The 20,335-nt window shown below is 39.2% G+C and overlaps 1 protein-coding gene and 1 long non-coding RNA gene across 2 annotated transcripts; one reads left to right on the top strand and one right to left on the bottom strand.

Annotated features, from left to right (window-relative positions):
* Nucleotides 1-7,604: 7,604 nt before the first annotated feature.
* Nucleotides 7,605-10,189, top strand: LOC149040254 (uncharacterized). The gene is made up of 2 exons (XR_016179906.1): nucleotides 7,605-8,042; nucleotides 8,176-10,189. It is a non-coding gene; the product is annotated as an uncharacterized LOC149040254 (long non-coding RNA).
* Nucleotides 10,190-17,085: 6,896 nt separating this feature from the next.
* On the bottom strand, nucleotides 17,086-18,750 carry LOC149040255 (uncharacterized). Its single transcript, XM_089183019.1, has one exon. It carries the CDS (start codon nucleotides 18,742-18,744, stop codon nucleotides 17,086-17,088), a length of 1,659 nt encoding a protein of 552 aa, XP_089039145.1. The 5' UTR covers nucleotides 18,745-18,750.
* Between the last annotated feature and the right edge of the window lie 1,585 nt (nucleotides 18,751-20,335).

Below are 20,335 nucleotides of genomic sequence, written 5' to 3' on the forward strand. Positions count from 1 at the left end.
TTCCACAATAGTGCAAATAATCGTGAAGGCTGATCGAGGAAAAGCGATTGCGTGACGCTCGGTAAGCTGTAAGATGACATATTATTATTTACCAGACGTAAAAACTCTTCAGATTCTCAGTCTGCATTTTGTACCCACTCTGCAGTCTCCAGTCTATATTTTGTATCCGGTCTGCTGTCTGCATTTTGTACTAACAGGTATCTGTGGCACCAATACAGTTTACTTTTGGTTACATTTATTCGCACAACACATAATCTACCACAAAATACCTGTGTGTGAGGTAATTCGACATTTTCGTTCTTTTCCACGTTAATACTCTTCTTTCCTTATGTAAGAATGTAGACCACAAGTAATCCACCCACCCTACAAAAAATAACTCTTGCATGCATATCATGCCTATGTTTTAAAATAGGTGTATGCCCTTAGCCAGACTTGAGCTCACTTTTTCAGTATACTAATCCGACACCCGTAGTATCACTACACTTGATTCCAAGGATCCAGTACCATCCAGGTATCCCAGTTACCCTGCTCACAGGGTCTAGTTTTTTTTTTTTTTCCTCCGCCACAAAATGGAAAAATTGCGCAATAGTACCCAGTGGTCATTGGGCCCTCAACACCATGACAACTAACTGTGATCCAATGAGGGTGAAGGTGTTCACATGCTGATCACGTGTTATCTTGATGATGATTGACGTTGTCATGCACGGACAGGTCCGGGTCACATGACGAGCACGAGATTTTTGCTTAGAAAACTCTTTTGTCGGTCGTTTTATATTTCAACGTGTTTCATATCAAACTCATGGGGTACAAATAGTCTTAACATGAATAGAGCGACCACGCCCAGTTCAACGCCCCACTCAAATCGAGTGTAATTTTCGAATATTTTACCATCATGCGAATTCTCTACGGAAAAAGCACTCAATGTACCTCTGAAATTTTAAACTATAATATTTTGGCTTTCTATTTCGCTAATTTTCTAACTTGAAGGTAAAGTTTTTCCCCCGTCATTTTTACCTTTTCTCCGAGCGGTTGCTTGAAATTAACAAGGCGTTTTTGATCAAAACACAACCAAGCGAAGGGTCTCAAACGATATCTCTTTTACGCAGGCGCAAATTAAAAATGTACCGCCAGAATCAAAAAGAGTGACAAATTTCCTTTGTTTTGATATGTAAAGTGTCGAACAAAAAGCAGATTTACCCCCGTCATTTTTACCTTTTCTCCAAGCGGTTGCGTGAAATTAACAAGGCGTTTTTGATCAAAACACAACCAAGCGAAGGATCCCAAACGATACCTCTTTTACGCAGGCGCAAATTAAAAATGTACCGCCAGAATCAAAAAGAGTAACAAATTTCCTTTGTTTTGATATGTAAAGTGTCGAACAAAAAGCAGATTTACCCTCGTCAAATGGCGTTTCAAAACAGCTGTATCTTCCTCCTTTTGATTTTTTCCTGTTTTGTAAGCGTGAAAGCAGTAGGAGAGGGATCTGGAAAATCAGAGAGCGCTTCGGGAATTAATCTGCCATCGTTTACTTACGAGATAAACAAGTAAGATTTGTGAAGTTTGTCGAAGTATGAAGTCTAAATAAATGCCTTTTCTAAGCTTGTTGGCTGTATTTTTCGTAAACTTCCCCGATTAATTTTTCGTTTCAGCTTACTAATCTATACTATTTCAAAGCAATGTAAGGACGAAGACGGAGAAAACCATGAGTCGGTCCTTTCAACAATCGTAAACAAAGTGTTTGAGCAATCAGGTATACGAGGTGTAATAATCAATAGCCGCATTTCAGAAGTCTTCAGAAAGAAAATATTCAGCCTTCAGAAAGCTGTCAAGAAAGCTAGTAATCGTGGCGGAAGGCAATTAAATGCACTTCTTAGCAATTTGGAAGCGGGTCCTCGGTATCGATTTAAGGTGTATTACAACGAGGTTGATGTGCATCAGCTTAAAGATGAGAACAGCCAGTTAAGGGGAGAAAAAAGAAAATTAGAAGAATCGTTGGTACAGGAGAAGGTAAAGCGATTGAAAAAGCCCGAGAAGCTCTCGAGATTAAAAATGGGAAAAAAGGTAGAGGCTCTGCTAAGAAGAAGTTTAATGACTATTCTAAGCACCATCAAAAGAGAATTAAAAACCAACTGAAGGACGAGTGCCAAACCACACTCTCTTTTCTTGGGCTGTACAATTTTGTTGCAACCAAAATTGAAGTCCTCAACACTGAGACTAATCAATACGAAACTTTCAATCTTGTTGGAGAGGGAGAGCTACCATTTACAGAGTCTGACCCAAAGGCCCTTGATAATTATGACATTGATAACATAAATATGTGGCTCTACCTCAAAGATAAATTCATTATTTCAAATGAGGCCTGGCATGAAATTGCCATTAAGGCTAATGGTCTCCCCAATACATATTCCATCAAGAAGCGAATTAATGAGCTAAACAGTAAATGGAACTTGAAACCAACACCAGGAGATGCTGAAGGTGTTCAGTTAGGATTTGCAGAAAGTTTGCAAGAGCACATTGTTAGGCTTCAGAAGAATGGAGAAATCAATGATGGAGAAACTATTAAGATCAAGCTTAGCGGTGATGGTACAAATATTGGAAAGTGGCTTACAGTTGTCAACTTCATATTTACTATTCTCAATGAAAAGGATGTGGCAATGGCTGAGAAGGGAAATTATGTACTTGCTGTTATAAAAACTACAGAGACATATCATAATCTGAGAGACAGCCCAGCAGACCTTCAAATGGAAATGTCAAACTTAAAGGAGATAAGTGCAAATAATTGCACCTATAAAATTGAATACTTCTTAGGTGGAGATTTGAAATTTTTAGCACTGGTATGTGGTTTAGGCAGGGCAAATGAGGATTATGCTTGTGTGTGGTGCACGTGTCCCAGGGAGCAATGGTGGGACACAAGCAAAACATGGTCAATTAATGACCCCAAATTTGGTGCTAGAACTGTCACCGAAATAGCAAGGTTTTCCACTGGAAGGAAATTAAACTGTAAGGCACAACCATTATTTGATTTTATACCTATGGACCTTGTCATCATAGATATACTACATTTTTTTCTGAGGATTTCAGATGTTTTGATTAACTTGTTTACAAGAAAAAAAACCTCTGATAGATTCCCAAGAGATAAATATAAACACATGGCATGTTATGAAGAATTTATCAAAAGTATGGGAATCACTTTTAATTTTAGAATCAACAAAGAGAGCAAAAAGCTGGAATATAGAGATCTTACTGAACCAGAAAAGTTGAAACTCTTTCAGAATATAAAAATTCTGACCTATGCTTGTCAAAACAAAGACATACAAGTGATCTGGGCTAAATTTATGGACATAATTGGTGATTTGAGGCTAGATTTTACATCTGAAGAGGGTATTCTTGAACTGCAAAGAAATAGCAAATCATGGTTTGAGCACTTTCTCAAAGTTTACCAAGCAAAAGATGTCACTCCCTACATGCATGCACTGCGTTATCATGTTCCTGAGTTCCTGTCACTTTATCAGAACATAGCATATTACACACAGCAAGGCTTGGAAAAATACAATAATAGAGCTTCTAAAGATTTCTTCAGATCTACAATTCACAAATGGGTTGATGCCCTCAAACAACTGTTTCTGAAGAAAAACAGGATTCAGTTCCTGGAGGCAGCAGGTTATGAAAGGGTTTAAGAACACCTGCAACGATGAGCTTGTATTCAATGATTGGACTTCTTTGTCCCAGCTAATACTAAATAGTTCCTGGAATTACATAGGCAAAATCTTCAGCTACATTTAAAATTCTTTCATCCCACTTCAGCCCCAGATATGAATCAAGCACCCTATTTGACTCCGATTGGTAAACCATCTTCCCTCGTTGAAGAACGCCGGGCAAAACACTCCCAACACCTTCCATGAAAACATCTTGGTCAACATTAAGGTCTATGTTTATATCAGGGTCCTCTCGCCGTCCAGACCAAAGCTTTTTCTTTATTTCACGAGCAAGTTGGCCATGGAACGATTCTTTACTATCCTCTAGAGAGTTTTCCGAGGGAATGAACAGCTTTTCGCTGCGAACAAACGGAAAATATCCAGATCCTCTATCGGCCCTCAAGGGTGTCCATTCATCGAAGCATGTGCTATAGCCAACGTCATGAATTTTCAACCTCTCTTGTTGATTTTGTCAACCTCCCTGATCTCAATATCATACAGTTTTGTATCTTTCTATTGTAGATTCGCCTTTCTAACGGGGGTTTATATCAAGTATTTGTTGAAAAATCGCTTTGCTTTTTTTATTTCCCTCTTTAGCCTGTCCGCCATTTTGAAAATTCGCAACAGAGAGCATGTTTGTGCATCACGAAGGCTTAGTGGTCGCGTACACCTGGAACCGAGAAAAACAAATGTTCGTCGCGCTGGGGAAAGAGTTTGATATGGATTATGATCACCTAAAGCATTATAGCGCAAACGCACGAAATACTTACGGACGCATACACAAGTCGTATTGTTCGCGGCCAATCCACACTAAAAGATGTTATTGAGCGGTAATTTTGGACCGGATTGAGTCGCGAACTGTGTATCCGTTGTAGTTTCTGGTGATTTCTGCCGTTTTAAGCTTGCTTTACCATCACTGTTATTCACATCATCAACTTTTATTACGTTGGTAAAATCTGTACAGACATCACACAAACCAACTCTTGCACAAAGTATGAAGACTATATTGAAGGCTTGAAATTATATTACGATTGATTTTCATCAAGAAATGGGCCAGGAATTTTCCACAATAGTGCAAATAATCGTGAGGACTGATCGAGGAGAAGCGATTGCGTGACGCTCGGTAAGCTGTGAGATGACATGTTATTATTTACCAGACGTAAAAACTCTTCAGATTCTCAGTCTGTATTTTGTACCCACTCTGTAGTCTGCAGTCTATATTTTGTATCCGATCTGCTGTCTGCATTTTGTACTAATAGGTATCTGTGGCACCAATACAGTTTATTTTTGGTTACATTTATTCGCACAACACACATAATCTACCACAAAATACCTGTGTGTGAGGTAATTTGACATTTTCGTTCTTTTCCACGTTAATACTCTTCTCTCCTTTTGTAAGAATGTAGACCACAAGTAATCCACCCACCTTACAAAAAATAACTCTTGCATGCATAGCATGCCTATGTTTTGAAATAGGTGTATGCCCTTAGCCAGACTTGAGCTCACTATTTCAGTATACTAATCCGACACCCGTAGTATCACTACACTTGATTCCAAGGATCCAGTACCATCCAGGTATCCCAGTTACCCTGCTCACAGGGTCTAGTTACTGGGATACCTGTGGTAGCCCAGTCATAAAATGCCTTTGTTTTTTTGTCTTTTTACTGGGATACCTGTGGTAGCCCAGTCTTAAAATGCCTTTGTTTTTTTGTCGTTTTTTTTTTTTTTTCCTCCGCCACAAAATGGAAAAATTGCGCAATAGTACCCAGAGGTCATTGGGCCCTCAACACCATGACAACTAACTGTGATCCAATGAGGTGTTCACATGCTGATCACGCGTGCTATCTTGATGATGATTGACGTTGTCATGCACGGACAGGGCCGGGTCACATGACGAACACGAGATTTTTGCTCATAAAACTATCTTGTCAGTCGTTTTGTATTTCAACGTAATTGGATTACGATCATCTGGAGCATTGTGGGGCAAACGCTCAAAATACTTATAGACGCATACGCAAGTCATATTGTTCGCGGCCAATCCACACAAAAAGATGTTATTGAGCGGTAATTTTGGATCGGACAGAATCGCGAACGCTTGAAAGCCATGAAAGCGTTGAATGCCTTGTATGTCTTGAATGCCAAGTATGCCAATGTCTTAGTTAAAAACTTAAACTCGTTGTAAACAGCAAAATCTGAAATCTGAAACCAAACTGCATATACTCTATGCAATCTATTGAACAACACTACTACCGTGAGACTGAAGAACAAAATTCAAATGGATGCAAACTGCTAGTGAAGAAAGACGTCATGTTGGATTCACTTGATGCCAGGGAACGTAGCTACGATAACAGTGCGAATGGTAATTATTTCACGATCAGAAAGGTGAATCTTATGTTTGTTTTCATTGTAGTTGTATGGATATTCTTTTTTAATAAATACATGATCCAAAATCCCGTGTTTTTTGTGTATAATGTTATTATGTCAAGTATTGTTTACGCAATTGTCTTGTCACAGGCGACCCAAGGTCACGTTTCGAGAAAGAGCCAACGATTAATTTACGAACGCGTCACGCGTTGTGTGACTCAGAGTAAGTTATTCTAGGAACCGTTGAAAATTTGAACACGTTATAAGGAATAGTATAGGGAACGAAATATGGTCGATTTACAACGATAAATATTTCGAAATATGAAGATTTTTCTCGAAAAAACAATAAAACTTAGTCATACCCTGTGTATCCGTTGTAGTTTCTGGCGATTGTTGCCGTTTTAAGCTTGCTTTACCATCACTATTATTCACGTCATCTACTTTTATTACATTGGTAAAATCTGTACAGACATCACACCAACCAACTCGCGCGCAAAGTAAGAAGACTATGTTGAAGGCTTGAAATTATATTACGATCGATTTTCATCAAGAAACGGGCCAGGAATTTTCCACAATAGTGCAAATAATGGTGAAGGCTGATCGCGGAAAAGCGATTGCGTGACGCTCGGAAAGCTGTAAGATGACATGTTATTATAAACCAGACGTAAAAACTCTTCAGATTCTCAGTCTGCATTTTTTACCCACTCTGCAGTCTATATTTTGTATTCGGTCTGCAGTCTGCTGTCTACATTTTGTACTAACAGGTATCCGTGGCACAAATACAGTTTATTTTTGGTTACATTTCTTCGCACAACACACATAATCTACCACAAAATACCTGTGGGTGAGGTAATTCGACATTTTCATTCTTTCCCGCGTTAATAATCTTCTTTCCTTTTGTAAGAATGTAGACCACTTACAATGTTACAAGTAATCCACCCACCCTAGAAAAAATAACTCTTGCATGCATAGCATGCCTATGTTTTGAGACAGGTGTATGCCCTTGGCCAGACTTGAGCTCACTATTTCAGTATACTAGTCCGACACGCGAAGTATCACTACACTTGATTCCACGGATCCAGTACCATCCAGGTATCCCAGTTACCCTGCTCACAGGGTCTAGTTACTGGGATACCTGTGGTAGCCCAGTCATAAAATGCCTTTGTTTTTTTGTCGCCTTTTTTTTTTTTTTTTGTTTTTTTCTTTTTTCCTCCGCCACAAAATGGCAAAATTGCGCAATAGTACCCAGAGGTCATTGGGCCCTCAACACCATGACAACTAACTGTGATCCAATGAGGTGTTCATATGCTGATCACGCGTGTTATCCCTCGACACCATGACAGCTAACTGTGATCCAATGAGGTGTTCACATGCTGATCACGCGTGTTATCCCTCGACACCATGACAGCTAACTGTGATCCAACGAGGTGTTCACATGCTGATCACGCGTGTTATCTTGATGATGATTGACGCTGTCATGCACAAACAGGGCCGGGTCACATGACGAATCACGAGATTTTGCTTACAAAACTCTTTGGTCAGTTATTTTGTATTTCAACATATTTGGATTGCGATCTCCCGGTGCATTATAGCGCAAACGCGCAAAATACTTACAGACGCATATACAAGTATTATTAATCGCGGCTAATCCACACTGAAAGATGTTATTGAGCGGTAATTTTAGAACGGATTGAGTCGCGAACGCTTAAAAGCCATGAAAGCCTTGAATACCTTGTATGCTAAGTATGCCAATGTCTTAGTTGAAAACGTTCACTTGTTGTAAAAAGCAAAATCTGAAATCTGAAACCAAGCTGCATATACTTTATGCAATTTATTGAACAACACTACTACCGTGAGACTGAAGAACATAACTATAATGGATGCAAACTGCTTGTGAAGAAATACGACATGTTGGATTCACTTGATGGCAAGGAACGTAGCTACGATAACAGTACGAATGGTATTCATTTCACGATCAGAAAGGTGAATCTTATGTTTGTTTTCATTGTTGTTGTATGGATATTCCTTTTTTAATAAATACGTGATCCAAAACCCTGTGTTTTTTTGTGTAAAATGTTATTATGTTAATATTGTTTACGCAATTGTCTTGTCACAGGCGGCCCAAGCTCACGTCTCGAGAAAAAGCCAACGATTAATTCATGAACGCGTCACGCATTGTGTGACTCGGTGTTAAGTTACGGGAGGAACTGCACGTTATAAGGAATAGTATAGGGAACGAAGTATGGTCGATTTACAGCGATACATATTTCGAAATATGAACATTTTTCTCGTAAAGTCAATAAAACTTACTCATACCCTGTGTATCCGTTGTATTTTCTGGCGATTTCTACCGTTTTAAGCTTGCTTTACCATCACTATTATTCACGTCATCTACTTTTATTATGTTGGTAAAATCTGTACAGACATCTCACCAACCAACTCGCGCGCAAAGTTAGAAGACTATATTGAAGGCTTGAAATAATATTGCGATCGATTTTCATCAAGATATGGGCTAGGAATATTCCACAACAGTGCAAATTATCGTGAAGGCGGTCACAGAAAGGGATTGCGTGACGCTCGGTAAGCTGTAAGATGACATGTTATTATATACCAGACGTAAAAACTCTTCAGATTCTTAGTTTGCATTTTGTACCCAGTCTACAGTCTATCCGGTCTGCAGTCTGCTGTCTGCATTTTGTACTAACAGGTATCCATGGCACCAATACAGTTTATTTTTGGTTACATTTATTCGCAAAACACACATAATCTACCACAAAATACCTGTGAGTGAGGTAATTCGACATTTTCGTTCTTTCCCACATTAATATTCTTCTCTCCTTTTGTAAGAATGTAGACATCACTCACAATGTTTCAAGTAATCCACCCACCCTACAAAAAAGTAACTCTTGCATGCATAGCATGCCTATGTTTTGAAATAGGTCGATGCCCTTGGCCAGACTTAAGCGCACTATTTCAGTATACTAGTCCGACACCCGTAGTATCACTACACTTGATTCCAAGGATCCAGTAACATCCAGGTATCCCAGTTACCCTGCTCACAGGGTCTAGTTTTTTTTTTTTTCCTCCGCCACAAAATGGAAAAATTGCGCAATAGTACCCAGAGGTCATTGGGCCCTCAACACCATGACAACTAACTGTGATCCAATGAGGTGTTCACATACTGATCACGCGTGTTATCCCTCGACACCATGACAACTAACTGTGATCCAATGAGGTGTTCACATGCTGATCATGCGTGTTATCTTGATGATGATTGACGTTGTCATGCACAGACAGGGCCGGGTCACATGACGAACACGAGATTTTGTTCATGAAACTCTTTGGTCAGTTGTTTTGCATTTCAACGTATTTGGATTGCGATCTCCTGGAGCATTATAGCGCAAACGCGCAAAATACTTGCAGACGCATATACAAGTCGTATTAATCGCGACTAATCCACACCGAAAGATGTTATTGAGCGGTAATTTTGGAACAGATTGAGTCGCGAACGATTGAAGGCCATGAAAGCCTTGAATGCCTCGTATGCTAAGTATGCCAATGTCTTAGTTGAAAAACGTTCGCTTGTTGTAAAAAGCAAAATCTGAAATCTGAAACCAAACTGCATATACTCTATGCAATCTATTGAACAACGCTACTACCGTGAGACTGAAGAACATAACTATATGGGATGCAAACTGCTTGTGAAGAAAGACGACATGTTGGATTCGTTTGATGGCAAGGAACGTAGCTACGATAACAGTACGAATGGTATTAATTTCACGATCAGAAAGGTGAATCTTATGTTTGTTTTCATTGTAGTTGTATGGATATTCTTTTTTAATAAATACGTGATCCAAAATCCTGTGTTTTTTTGTGTATAATGTTGCTATGTTAAATATTGTTTACGCAATTGCCTTGTCACAAGCGGCCCAAGCTCACGTCTCGAGAAAAAGCCAACGATTAATTCATGAACGCGTCACGCGTTGTGTGACTTGGTGTTAAGTTACGAGAGGAACTGCACGTTATAAGGAATAGTACAGGGAACGAAGTATGGTCGATTTACAACGATACATATTTCGAAATATGAACATTTTTCTCGTAAAGTCAATAAAACTTACTCATACCCTGTGTATCCGTTGCATTTTCTGGCGATTTCTGCCGTTTTAAGCTTGCTTTACCATCACTGTTGTTCACATCATCTACTTTTATTACGTTGATAAAATCTGTACAGACATCACACCAACCAACTCGCGCGCAAAGTAAGAAGACTATATTGAAGGCTTGAAATAATATTGCGATCGATTTTCATCAAGAAATGGGCCAGGAATATTCCACAATAGTGCAAATAATCGTGAAGGCGGATTGCAGAAAAGCGATTGCGTGACGCTCGGTAAGCTGTAAGATGACATGTTATTATATACCAGACGTAAAAACTCTTCAGATTCTTAGTCTGCATTTTGTACCCAGTCTGCAGTCTATATTTTGTATCCGGTCTGCAGTCTGCTGTCTGCATTTTGTACTCAGTAACAGGTATCCGTGGCACCAATACAGTTTATTTTTGGTTACATTTATTCGCAAAACACACATAATCTCCCACAAAATACCTGTGAGCGAGGTAATTCGACATTTTCGTTCTTTCCCACATTAATATTCTTCTCTCCTTTTGTAAGAATGTAGACATCACTCACAATGTTTCAAGTAATCCACCCACCCTACAAAAAAGGAACTCTTGCATGCATAGCATGCCTATGTTTTAAAATAGGTATATGCCCTTGGCCAGACTTGAGCGCACTATTTCAGTATACTAGTCCGACACCCATAGTATCACTACACTTGATTCCAAGGATCCAGTAACATCCAGGTATCCCAGTTACCCTGCTCACAGGGTCTAGTTTTTTTTTTTTCCTCCGCCACAAAATGGAAAATTTGCGCAATAGTACCCAGAGGTCATTGGGCCCTCAACACCATGACAACTAACTGTGATCCAATGAGGTGTTCACATGCTGATCACGTGTGCTATCTTAATGATGATTGACGTTGTCATGCACGGACAGGGCCGAGTCACATGACGAACACGAGATTTTTGCCCATAAAACTATTTTGTCAGTCGTTTTGTATTTCAACGTAATTGGATTACGATCATCTGGAGCATTATGGGGCAAACGCTCAAAATACTTATAGACGCATACACAAGTCGTATTGTTCGCGGCCAATCCACACAAAAAGATGTTATTGAGCGGTAATTTTGGATCGGACAGAATCGCGAACGCTTGAAAGCCATGAAAGCATTGAATGCCTTGTATGTCTTGTATGCCAAGTATGCCAATGTCTTAGTTGAAAACGTAAACTCGTTGTAAAAAGCAAAATCTGAAATCTGAAACCAAACTGCATATACTCCATGCAATCTTTTGAACAACACTACTACCGTGAGACTGAAGAACAAAATTCAAATGGATGCAAACTGCTAGTGAAGAAAGACGACATGTTGGATTAACTTGATGCCAGGGAACGTAGCTACGATAACAGTGCGAATGGTAATTATTTCACGATCAGAAAGGTGAATCTTATGTTTGTATTCATTGTAGTTGTATGGATATTCTTTTTTGATAAATACATGATCCAAAATCCCGTGTTTTTTGTGTATAATGTTATTATGTCAAGTATTGTTTACGCAATTGTCTTGTCACAGGTGACTCAAGATCACGTTTCGAGAAAGAGCCAACGATTAATTCACGAACGCGTCACGCGTTGTGTGACTCAGAGTAAGTTATTCTGGCAACCGTTGAGAATTTGAACAGGTTATAAGGAATAGTATAGGGAACGAAATATGGTCGATTAACAACGATAAATATTTCGAAATATGAAGATTTTTCTCGAAAAATCAATAAAACTTACTCATACCCTGTGTATCCGTTGTAGTTTCTAGCGATTGTTGCCGTTTTAAGCTTGCTTTACCATCACCATTATTCACGTCATCTACTTTTATTACATTGGTAAAATCTGTACAGACATCACACCAACCAACTCGCGCCCAAAGTAAGAAGACTATGTTGAAGGCTTGAAATTATATTACGATCGATTTTCAGCAAGAAATGGGCCAGGAATTTTCCACAATAGTGCAAATAATCGTAAAGGCTGATCGCGGAAAAGCGATAGCGTGACGCTTGGTAAGCTGTAAGATGACATGTTATTATATACCAGACGTAAAAACTCTTCAGATTCTCAGTCTGCATTTTTTACCCACTCTGCAGTCTATATTTTGTAGCCGGTCTGCAGTCTGCTGTCTACATTTTGTACTAACAGGTATCCGTGGCACAAATACAGTTTATTTTTGGTTACATTTATTCGCACAACACACATAATCTACCACAAAATACCTGTGTGTGAGGTAATTCGACATTTTCATTCTTTCCCGCGTTAATAATCTTCTTTCCTTTTGTAAGAATGTAGACCACTTACAATGTTTCAAGTAATCCACCCACCCTAGAAAAAATAACTCTTGCATGCATAGCATGCCTATGTTTTGAGACAGGTGTATGCCCTTGGCCAGACTTGAGCTCACTATTTCAGTATACTAGTCCGACACGCGTAGTATCTCTACACTTGATTCCACGGATCCAGTACCATCCAGGTATCCCAGTTACCCTGCTCACAGGGTCTAGTTTTTTTTTTTTTCCTCCGCCACAAAATGGAAAAATTGCGCAATAGTACCCAGAGGTCATTGGGCCCTCAACACCATGACAACTAACTGTGATCCAATGAGGTGTTCACATGCTGATCACACGTGTTATCCCTCAACACCATGAGAACTAATTGTGATCCAATGAGGTGTTCACATGCTGATCACGCGTGTTATTTTGATGATGATTGACGTTGTCATGCACAGACAGGGGGCCGGGTCACATGACGAATCACGAGATTTTGCTTATAAAACTCTTTGGTCAGTTGTTTTGTATTTAAACGTATTTGGATTGCGATCTCCTGTAGCACTATGGCGCAAACGCGCAAATACTTACAGACGCATATACAAGTCGTATTAATCGCGGCTAATCCACACTGAAAGATGTTATTGAGCGGTAATTTTGGAACGGATTGAGTCGCGAACGCTTGAAAGCCTTGAATGCCTTGTATGCTACGTATGCCAATGTCTTAGTTAAAAAACGTTCACTTGTTGTAAAAAGCAAAATCTGAAATCTGAAACCAAACTGCATATACTCTATGCAATTTATTGAACAACACTACTACCGTGAGACTGAAGAACATAACTATAATGGATGCAAACTACTTGTGAAGAAAGACGACATGTTGGATTCACTTGATGGCAAGGAACGTAGCTACGATAACAGTACGAATGGTATTAATTTCACGATCAGAAAGGTGAATCTTATGTTTGTTTTCATTGTAGTTTTATGGATATTCCTTTTGAATAAATACGTGATCCAAAACCCTGTGTTTATTTGTATATAATGTTATTATGTTAAATATTGTTTACGCAATTGTCTTGTCACAGGCGGCCCAAGCTCACGTCTCGAGAAAAAGCCAACGATTAATTCATGAACGCGTCACGCGTTGTGTGACTCGGTGTTAAGTTACGAGAGGAACTGCACGTTATAACGAATAGTATAGGGAACGAAGTATGGTCGATTTACAACGATAAATATTTCGAAATATGAACATTTTTCTCGTAAAATCAATAAAACTTACTGATACCCTGTGTATCCGTTATATTTTCTGGCGATTTCTGCCGTTTTAAGCTTGCTTTACCATCACTGTTATTCACGTCATCTACTTTTATTACGTTGGTAAAATCTGTACAAACATCACACCAACTAACTCGCACTCAAAGTAAGAAGACTTTATTGAAGGCTTGAAATAATATTGCGATCGATTTTCATCAAGAAATGGGCCGGGAATATTCCACAATAGTGCAAATAATCGTGTAGGCGGATCGCGGAAAAGCGATTGCGTGACGCTCGGTAAGCTGTAAGATGACATGTTATTATATACCAGACGTAAAAGCTCTTCAGATTCTAAGTCTGCATTTTGTACCCACTCTGCAGTCTGCAGTCTATATTTTATATCCGGTCTGCAGTCTGCTGCCTGCATTTTGTACTAACAGGTATCCGTGGCACCAATACAATTTATTTTTGGTTACATTTATTCGCAAAACACACATAATCTACCACAAAATACCTGTGAGTAAGGTAATTCGACATTTTCGTTCTTTCCCACATTAATATTCTTCTCTCCTTTTGTAAGAATGTAGACATCACTCACAATGTTTCAAGTAATCCACCCACCCTACAAAAAAGTAACTCTTGCATGCATAGCATGCCTATGTTTTGAAATAGGTGTATGCCCTTGGCCAGACTTGAGCGCACTATTTCAGTATACTAGTCCGACACCCATAGTATCACTAAACTTGATCCCAAGGATCCAGTACCATCCAGGTATCCCAATTACCCTGCTCACAGGGTCTAGTTTGATTAAGAATAATAAAAGTAAACAGTGCATCACGGTTTTCAATTCCTGATGGATGCTACTGGGCTTTACTTTAACTGAGAAATTTTCAATCGCTTACCTCAGCTCTCTGTGTCCCATGCCGTAAGAGGCACAAGAAAAAAGTTGATGATAGTGAGTCTTGGCTGAGACAAGAAGAATCAGAGAAGAATCTACGGTCCCCAGAAACGCCACTTTTAAACACGAGACAACTAAGGTAAATTGAATTAAGGAGTATTTGTTTTATTGAAAACTATCGTTTAGGTTATAAGATACGCGAATAACTCTCCCCACCGATTTTTTCTTACATTCTGTTAATCAAAAGTTTCAATAATTATAAAGGCTTTCTTGTTGATCGTCCTAATAGTAACAGTTTCCAGGATCCAAGGGGAGCAAAAGAGAGAACAATTTTCTGTGTAGTTAGGTAAGGCGACATGTCGGCTTTATACTTCTTCCGGCGTGATAACGATAATGATGACAACAATGGGTAAAAAGCACCGAGGACGGATTATCATAGTTATAAACAAATCTCTCTTATAGTCCTGAAAAAAAATCTCAGGGGGTCCTTTGAACCATCCACTTCATCTCGCCAGAAGTCAAAGTTGCCTACACTCCTTCTAAGGTTCGTGCGATTTTACGACGAATTTTCAATTGCGATGTGTTGCATGCGCGACTTTTGATAGGAAAAACCTGCACGCGCCATAACGTAAAAGAACGTGTCAGTGGAATGAATCAAATCTCTATCATTTTGCACACATTCTTAGGAACAGCAAAAACTACTTAGTACAAACATTCTAAGTATAGTGTTCATTCCGGGAAATGGGGCATAAATAAAAGGTTCTTGTGGAAAATACATCCTATTTTATACCACAGACGACAGGCAAAAAGGTTATATGGGTACCCAGGTTAAAAATATATTGATAACTCTTTTAATTAATACCAGCTCTAATTTAAAGGAGAAAGTTATGAGAATAAAATAAAAGTTGTCTGTAGCACGAAGCATGCCTTCACTGTTTAGACTGATAGTCCTAAAGCTTTTTAAGCATGTATTCGAATATCTTATGACGATAAGCCCGCCACCCACCCCACCCCGCGCTATACTGTTTTCACTCAGCGACTGGTCAGCGGTCACGTTTATGAGGTAAACATACCGATCGATTCCTAATCACCGTGCTTGTCGATCGGAAAATCAAAATACCAGCGTAATATTGCCGCGAAGATGAAGCAGTTGTGTTATTTGATTCGTACTTCACATTCGAGTCGAAGCTTGGGTGGCACAGGTTATTTCTTACGGTGGAATCGACGAGGGGAATTCGAACACTAGTCGTAGTCTTTGAATTGTTGGAAGAAATGGTCGCATGGGGATGGTAAGTTTAACGAACATTTTCAAATTTTGCCGCTTGAATTGAAATTAAAGTTCATTTGAATTGCTTTCGTATGTATTTCTGACGGTTTTAGATCTACCTGCTTGATTTATATCGGTTACGCTTCATGTTGACAAGTCCCTCAAAATGGCGGCCAAACTTGTAGATTACCGAAAATTATGTAAGTTCACGGAGTTATAAAGTTCTCGTAAAGGTCGGGCCGCAAAGCTTTTTTTCTCTAGTTACCTTTTCTATGACAACTACTTCCTAGCTATGTTAGTTGGATCAGTTTGGAACGCCTCCCTTTTTTAAAAATTTACCTTGAATCTGATCGGTTTTGGCGTCTGTGATTTAGGCGAACCGATAAGGTGTCATTCAAGTCTTCCTGTTTCCTTGATTGAAACGTGATGTTTGCGAAAGTCGCCTCGATAGATAAGATAAAGTTAATATACATGGCTTTGGTGTTTGTTTTTTGCTTAGTTCCATAGTTTTTTGTAAATTGTCCTCCAAAGTTGTATGAAATTAAAGTCTTGAAAAGTGTCACGACAAGCCTTCGCTCGAGTGAAATTTAATTTCCGTAAAACTCCGAAAAGTAAAGAGATCCGATCAAACTGATTGTTGTTTTAGTATAGGTACATGAATGTCTTACAACACATAAGAAACGAGCGAAATCCGTGTTACAAGCAAAATCGACCGGACCGCTCTTACAGAGACACTCTCTTAACTCTTTACGGTGGCCAATTTACGTTTTCGACTCAGTTGTGAACACTAAATTACCTGCTATACTCTCCCACCGACGCCGCACCACAGTTTCCTTAGAGACTTACCCCTTTATTCATAGTTAAATCAATAGTCCTTTTTATCAAACTGAAGACAGGAGTAATACAAAGAGGGGCAGGAGTTGGCAGGCAAAGGGCTGAAAAAGAACTGGAGGTGGGATAACGTGATATGGGTATTTGGAGACTGTGAAGCAAGAGTTGTACTCGAAGTTCATCGGAATCATATAAAAAAAAAAGTACCTCAGGGAAAAAAAGAACAAATTCGGCAATGGTAAGATTACTGATAATTGATTGTATTTCAGTTTTCACTAGTTAAAAAAAATTAAATTTTTTTTTTATCTGTAAACTAAACGTGAAAGTAAGAGGTGAAAACCAGTGCGTTTTTTAAATAATGATTACTTTGCGTGTTTTATCTTCAAACCGGGTTGCTACTGCAATGCGTCCCTCAGTGGTCACTGTAATCCCATCCAGAATAAGGGACTCTCCCAAATGGATAAGTGTACTTCGCAAAAACTCACCATCTTTGTTGTATATTCCTATATTCAGGAGGTCAGAACAATATTTCTCACTATCGGCGACGACGACTTGTTGACTTTCCCAGTGAAATGCAATTTTTGGAAAGCATAGAGACCTTTCCAGATCAAACTTGTTTTGATGTTCACCTTGTTCGCTGAATATGTGAACACCTGAGGGAGACGATTGTTGCACCACCATAACTCTGCCATCACTTACAGCAGTGATGTCCCACAGGTATCTCAAGATTTGTTCTCCAAAACTGCGAACAAACTGACCATTAGTCTCATAAACATCCACAATAAAACATTGCTTTCTCCAGTTGCTCGTCAGTACCACCACTTTACCGCTATCACTGACTGACAGATTACACAGGCAGCAGTCCAAGCTCGTTGCCCCGACACGAAACCATTGATGTAGGTCAGTGGTTTTGTTAAACTTAAAAATCCAGTGAAAGCGCTCACTACTCTTGTCTTTGACTAGCACATAAATGTTGTCATCCTTGTCTGTGGCCAGATGAACCGGCCAGGTGTCAATCGATAGCTCTTTACCTCCGTCATCGATAGAATGAGGAAGACTGAAACACTGTACAAACTTGCCATTGTTGTCAAACACCTTGATCGTCAAGTCATTGTCTGCTACAATATATTGCCCGCTTGAGTTGGCAGTGATATCATACGGATTATTTAACCCGTGCTCCTCTTCGCCATCATGACCAAGTATCCGTGATAAGCTACAGTTCTCCATACCCTGTTCATGAAGTATTTTTGCTACTCTCCGGTCTCGCAGCAGATCAACTTTCTCCTTTCCTGTATCAATCATGGGCCATTGTGGTAATGGTTCTTTAACGGATAACTGTGTGACATCGTAGGCGACACGGTTGACAAGACAGACAAGGGAAATAACTTTCCGTCGTTCTTCTTTGTTAAATAAACCCATCAATGCCCCGATTCCTGTCTTGAGCTGTACTTTAAAGCTTTGCTGAACCGTTGGAAGACTGTTTAGCTCTTTAATACATACTTTACACGGTGCTACAGCATCGGATGGATTCTCTATTGCCTCTAATGCTATTGCACTCACTCGGTACTGCATTGCTAAAATGCGGTCAGTTATTGATAGTGCTTCATTTGAAAATGCTATCGTTGCCATTTCACGGGCACGTTTGAATCTCTTCTTCGCAGTAGAAAGCTTTCTTGTGGCAGATTCGGTAAGCTCTAAATTTCGCATTCTTTCAGTGAGCGACACGACGTCCGCACAAGTCGCTTGTGCTGTATCCGCGCCAAACTCACTCCTTGACCTTATCTCGTCAAATTCTTCATACAACAACTCGATTCCTTCTTTAAAGAATTCAACACTTGCTCGCAAATCTTTTCTCGATAATTCACCCAACTTGGATCTCATGTCATCAATTTCTCGCATGATGATGTCACGAAGCTGTTGATCCGTTACGTCGCCATCTTTAAGCTTTTTTGCTGCCTCATCTCTGCCTTTATCCACAAGCCATCCTATCGTCGCTTTGAAAACTGTCATGATCGAAGACAATGGCAGCTTGGAACTTAGTAATCAGAAGAAATTGAGCGCTTTTTTGGCGAATTTTCACAATAAGCAACTTCTGAAGCGTCGATGAACGCAGAGAAAAAACAAAAGATGGCAAAATTTCAAGAATGATTGCAATTTTGGCATGAGAATTGCGGTCAGCGAAAGCAAAGCATAACAAAGAGAAAGCAATAAAGGAATGATGGCGTGATGATTTATAGCCTCTTTAAAGAATCCTTTGTTGAAAAACATATTTCTCGTTGAAAAGCTATGTTGCTCATTGCAGACACTTGATAGGCTGTTGTGGTCTTTAAAGTCCTTCCTTTCAACGAATGATAACGTGAGCATTAGAAATCCCTGACTGGTATCAGTAAAGGTACAATTTAAAGCTCCCTTTGATTTTTTTGATAAAATGTTACTCGTGATCATTGAAATTTTTAATCACGTCACGGCATCATTCAACTTCTTAATAGAAATGTTGTTTGATGCCCGAGGCAAAAAAGGATGATAGTTGTTCATGAATCTTCCTTAGTTGTTAGCTTTATTCTCAGCTGTGATGTGTTTTACTTATACTGAGTTCTTTCTTTACCTTGTTACCCGTAAATAACTATCATACCACAAATGGAGCTGCGACGGGTTCCTTCAACAAAATTAGTATTTGGCTATTCATCGGGATCTGGCCCCACACACTTATGATCTAATTTACGTCTAGAATCTTTGGAATCCCTTCTCACAGCATGGGTTGACAGCGAGCCGTGTGAACTCAGAGGGTGAAAGATTGAGTTTTTATTTTTAGACTCAAACCCATACACTAAATCAAACCAGATATCGTTATCGCCCAGCTTTGCACTTTACAGTTGACAAAGGAAGGCTACGGAACACAACCTACATTTTTTTATGAATAATATGTCTCTCATGTTAGCCTCTTTTGAGTGTTTTATGCATCAGTCATTAGTGCAATGTAATCAGATGATAAGAAATTAAAGTGAAAATGCAAGGCAAGCCACTCAGAGCAAAACACAACACAAATCACCTAACTTTTACAGCAGCGTGTTTCTTTTTACAGTAAGTTGAACCAATCAACAATAGTTATTGCTCTTCATGACATCAACAAATATATTGCAAGATAAGGAAATAAAACTGTGAGTTTCCTGTTCTGACTCAAAAAACTTAAAGGAATCTTGAATTTTGTTTTTGGTTGTCTCACGTGCGCCTGTCTATCGCGTCCTATTTAGCTTGAAACAAAATTTTCGGAATTTTCATCACTTATGGTCATGTTATAAGTTAAAATACTTATTGACCAAGTTTTTTTTTCGTCATTTTTTTCCTTTTCTTTGTTTGTTTTGCTTTTTTTGGGTTTTATTAAACTTACACTGAACGTACAGCAATGTATGCAGCATTACAAAAAATGTCATCCTCTCAAATGGATATAAATGGGATTATAGCTTTCAGGACGACAGATGAATATTCTCGAAGCTACATGTACACCAGATGTTCTTTCCCATCTTCTGCTCCTGGTTCATTTTTCTGGCTGAAATTAAAAACAATTCAACGAAATTTGACGCGCCATGCACGATGAACTGTC

The sequence above is a fragment of the Pocillopora damicornis genome, chromosome 9 (genome assembly GCF_964200805.1).
Source record: "Pocillopora damicornis chromosome 9, jaPocDami1.2, whole genome shotgun sequence".
Lineage (NCBI taxonomy): Eukaryota > Metazoa > Cnidaria > Anthozoa > Scleractinia > Pocilloporidae > Pocillopora > Pocillopora damicornis.

Bases quoted from the DNA above. Each gene is read 5' to 3' on its own strand.
- LOC149040255 (XM_089183019.1), bottom strand. From the start codon at position 18,744: ATGACAGTTTTCAAAGCGACGATAGGATGGCTTGTGGATAAAGGCAGA.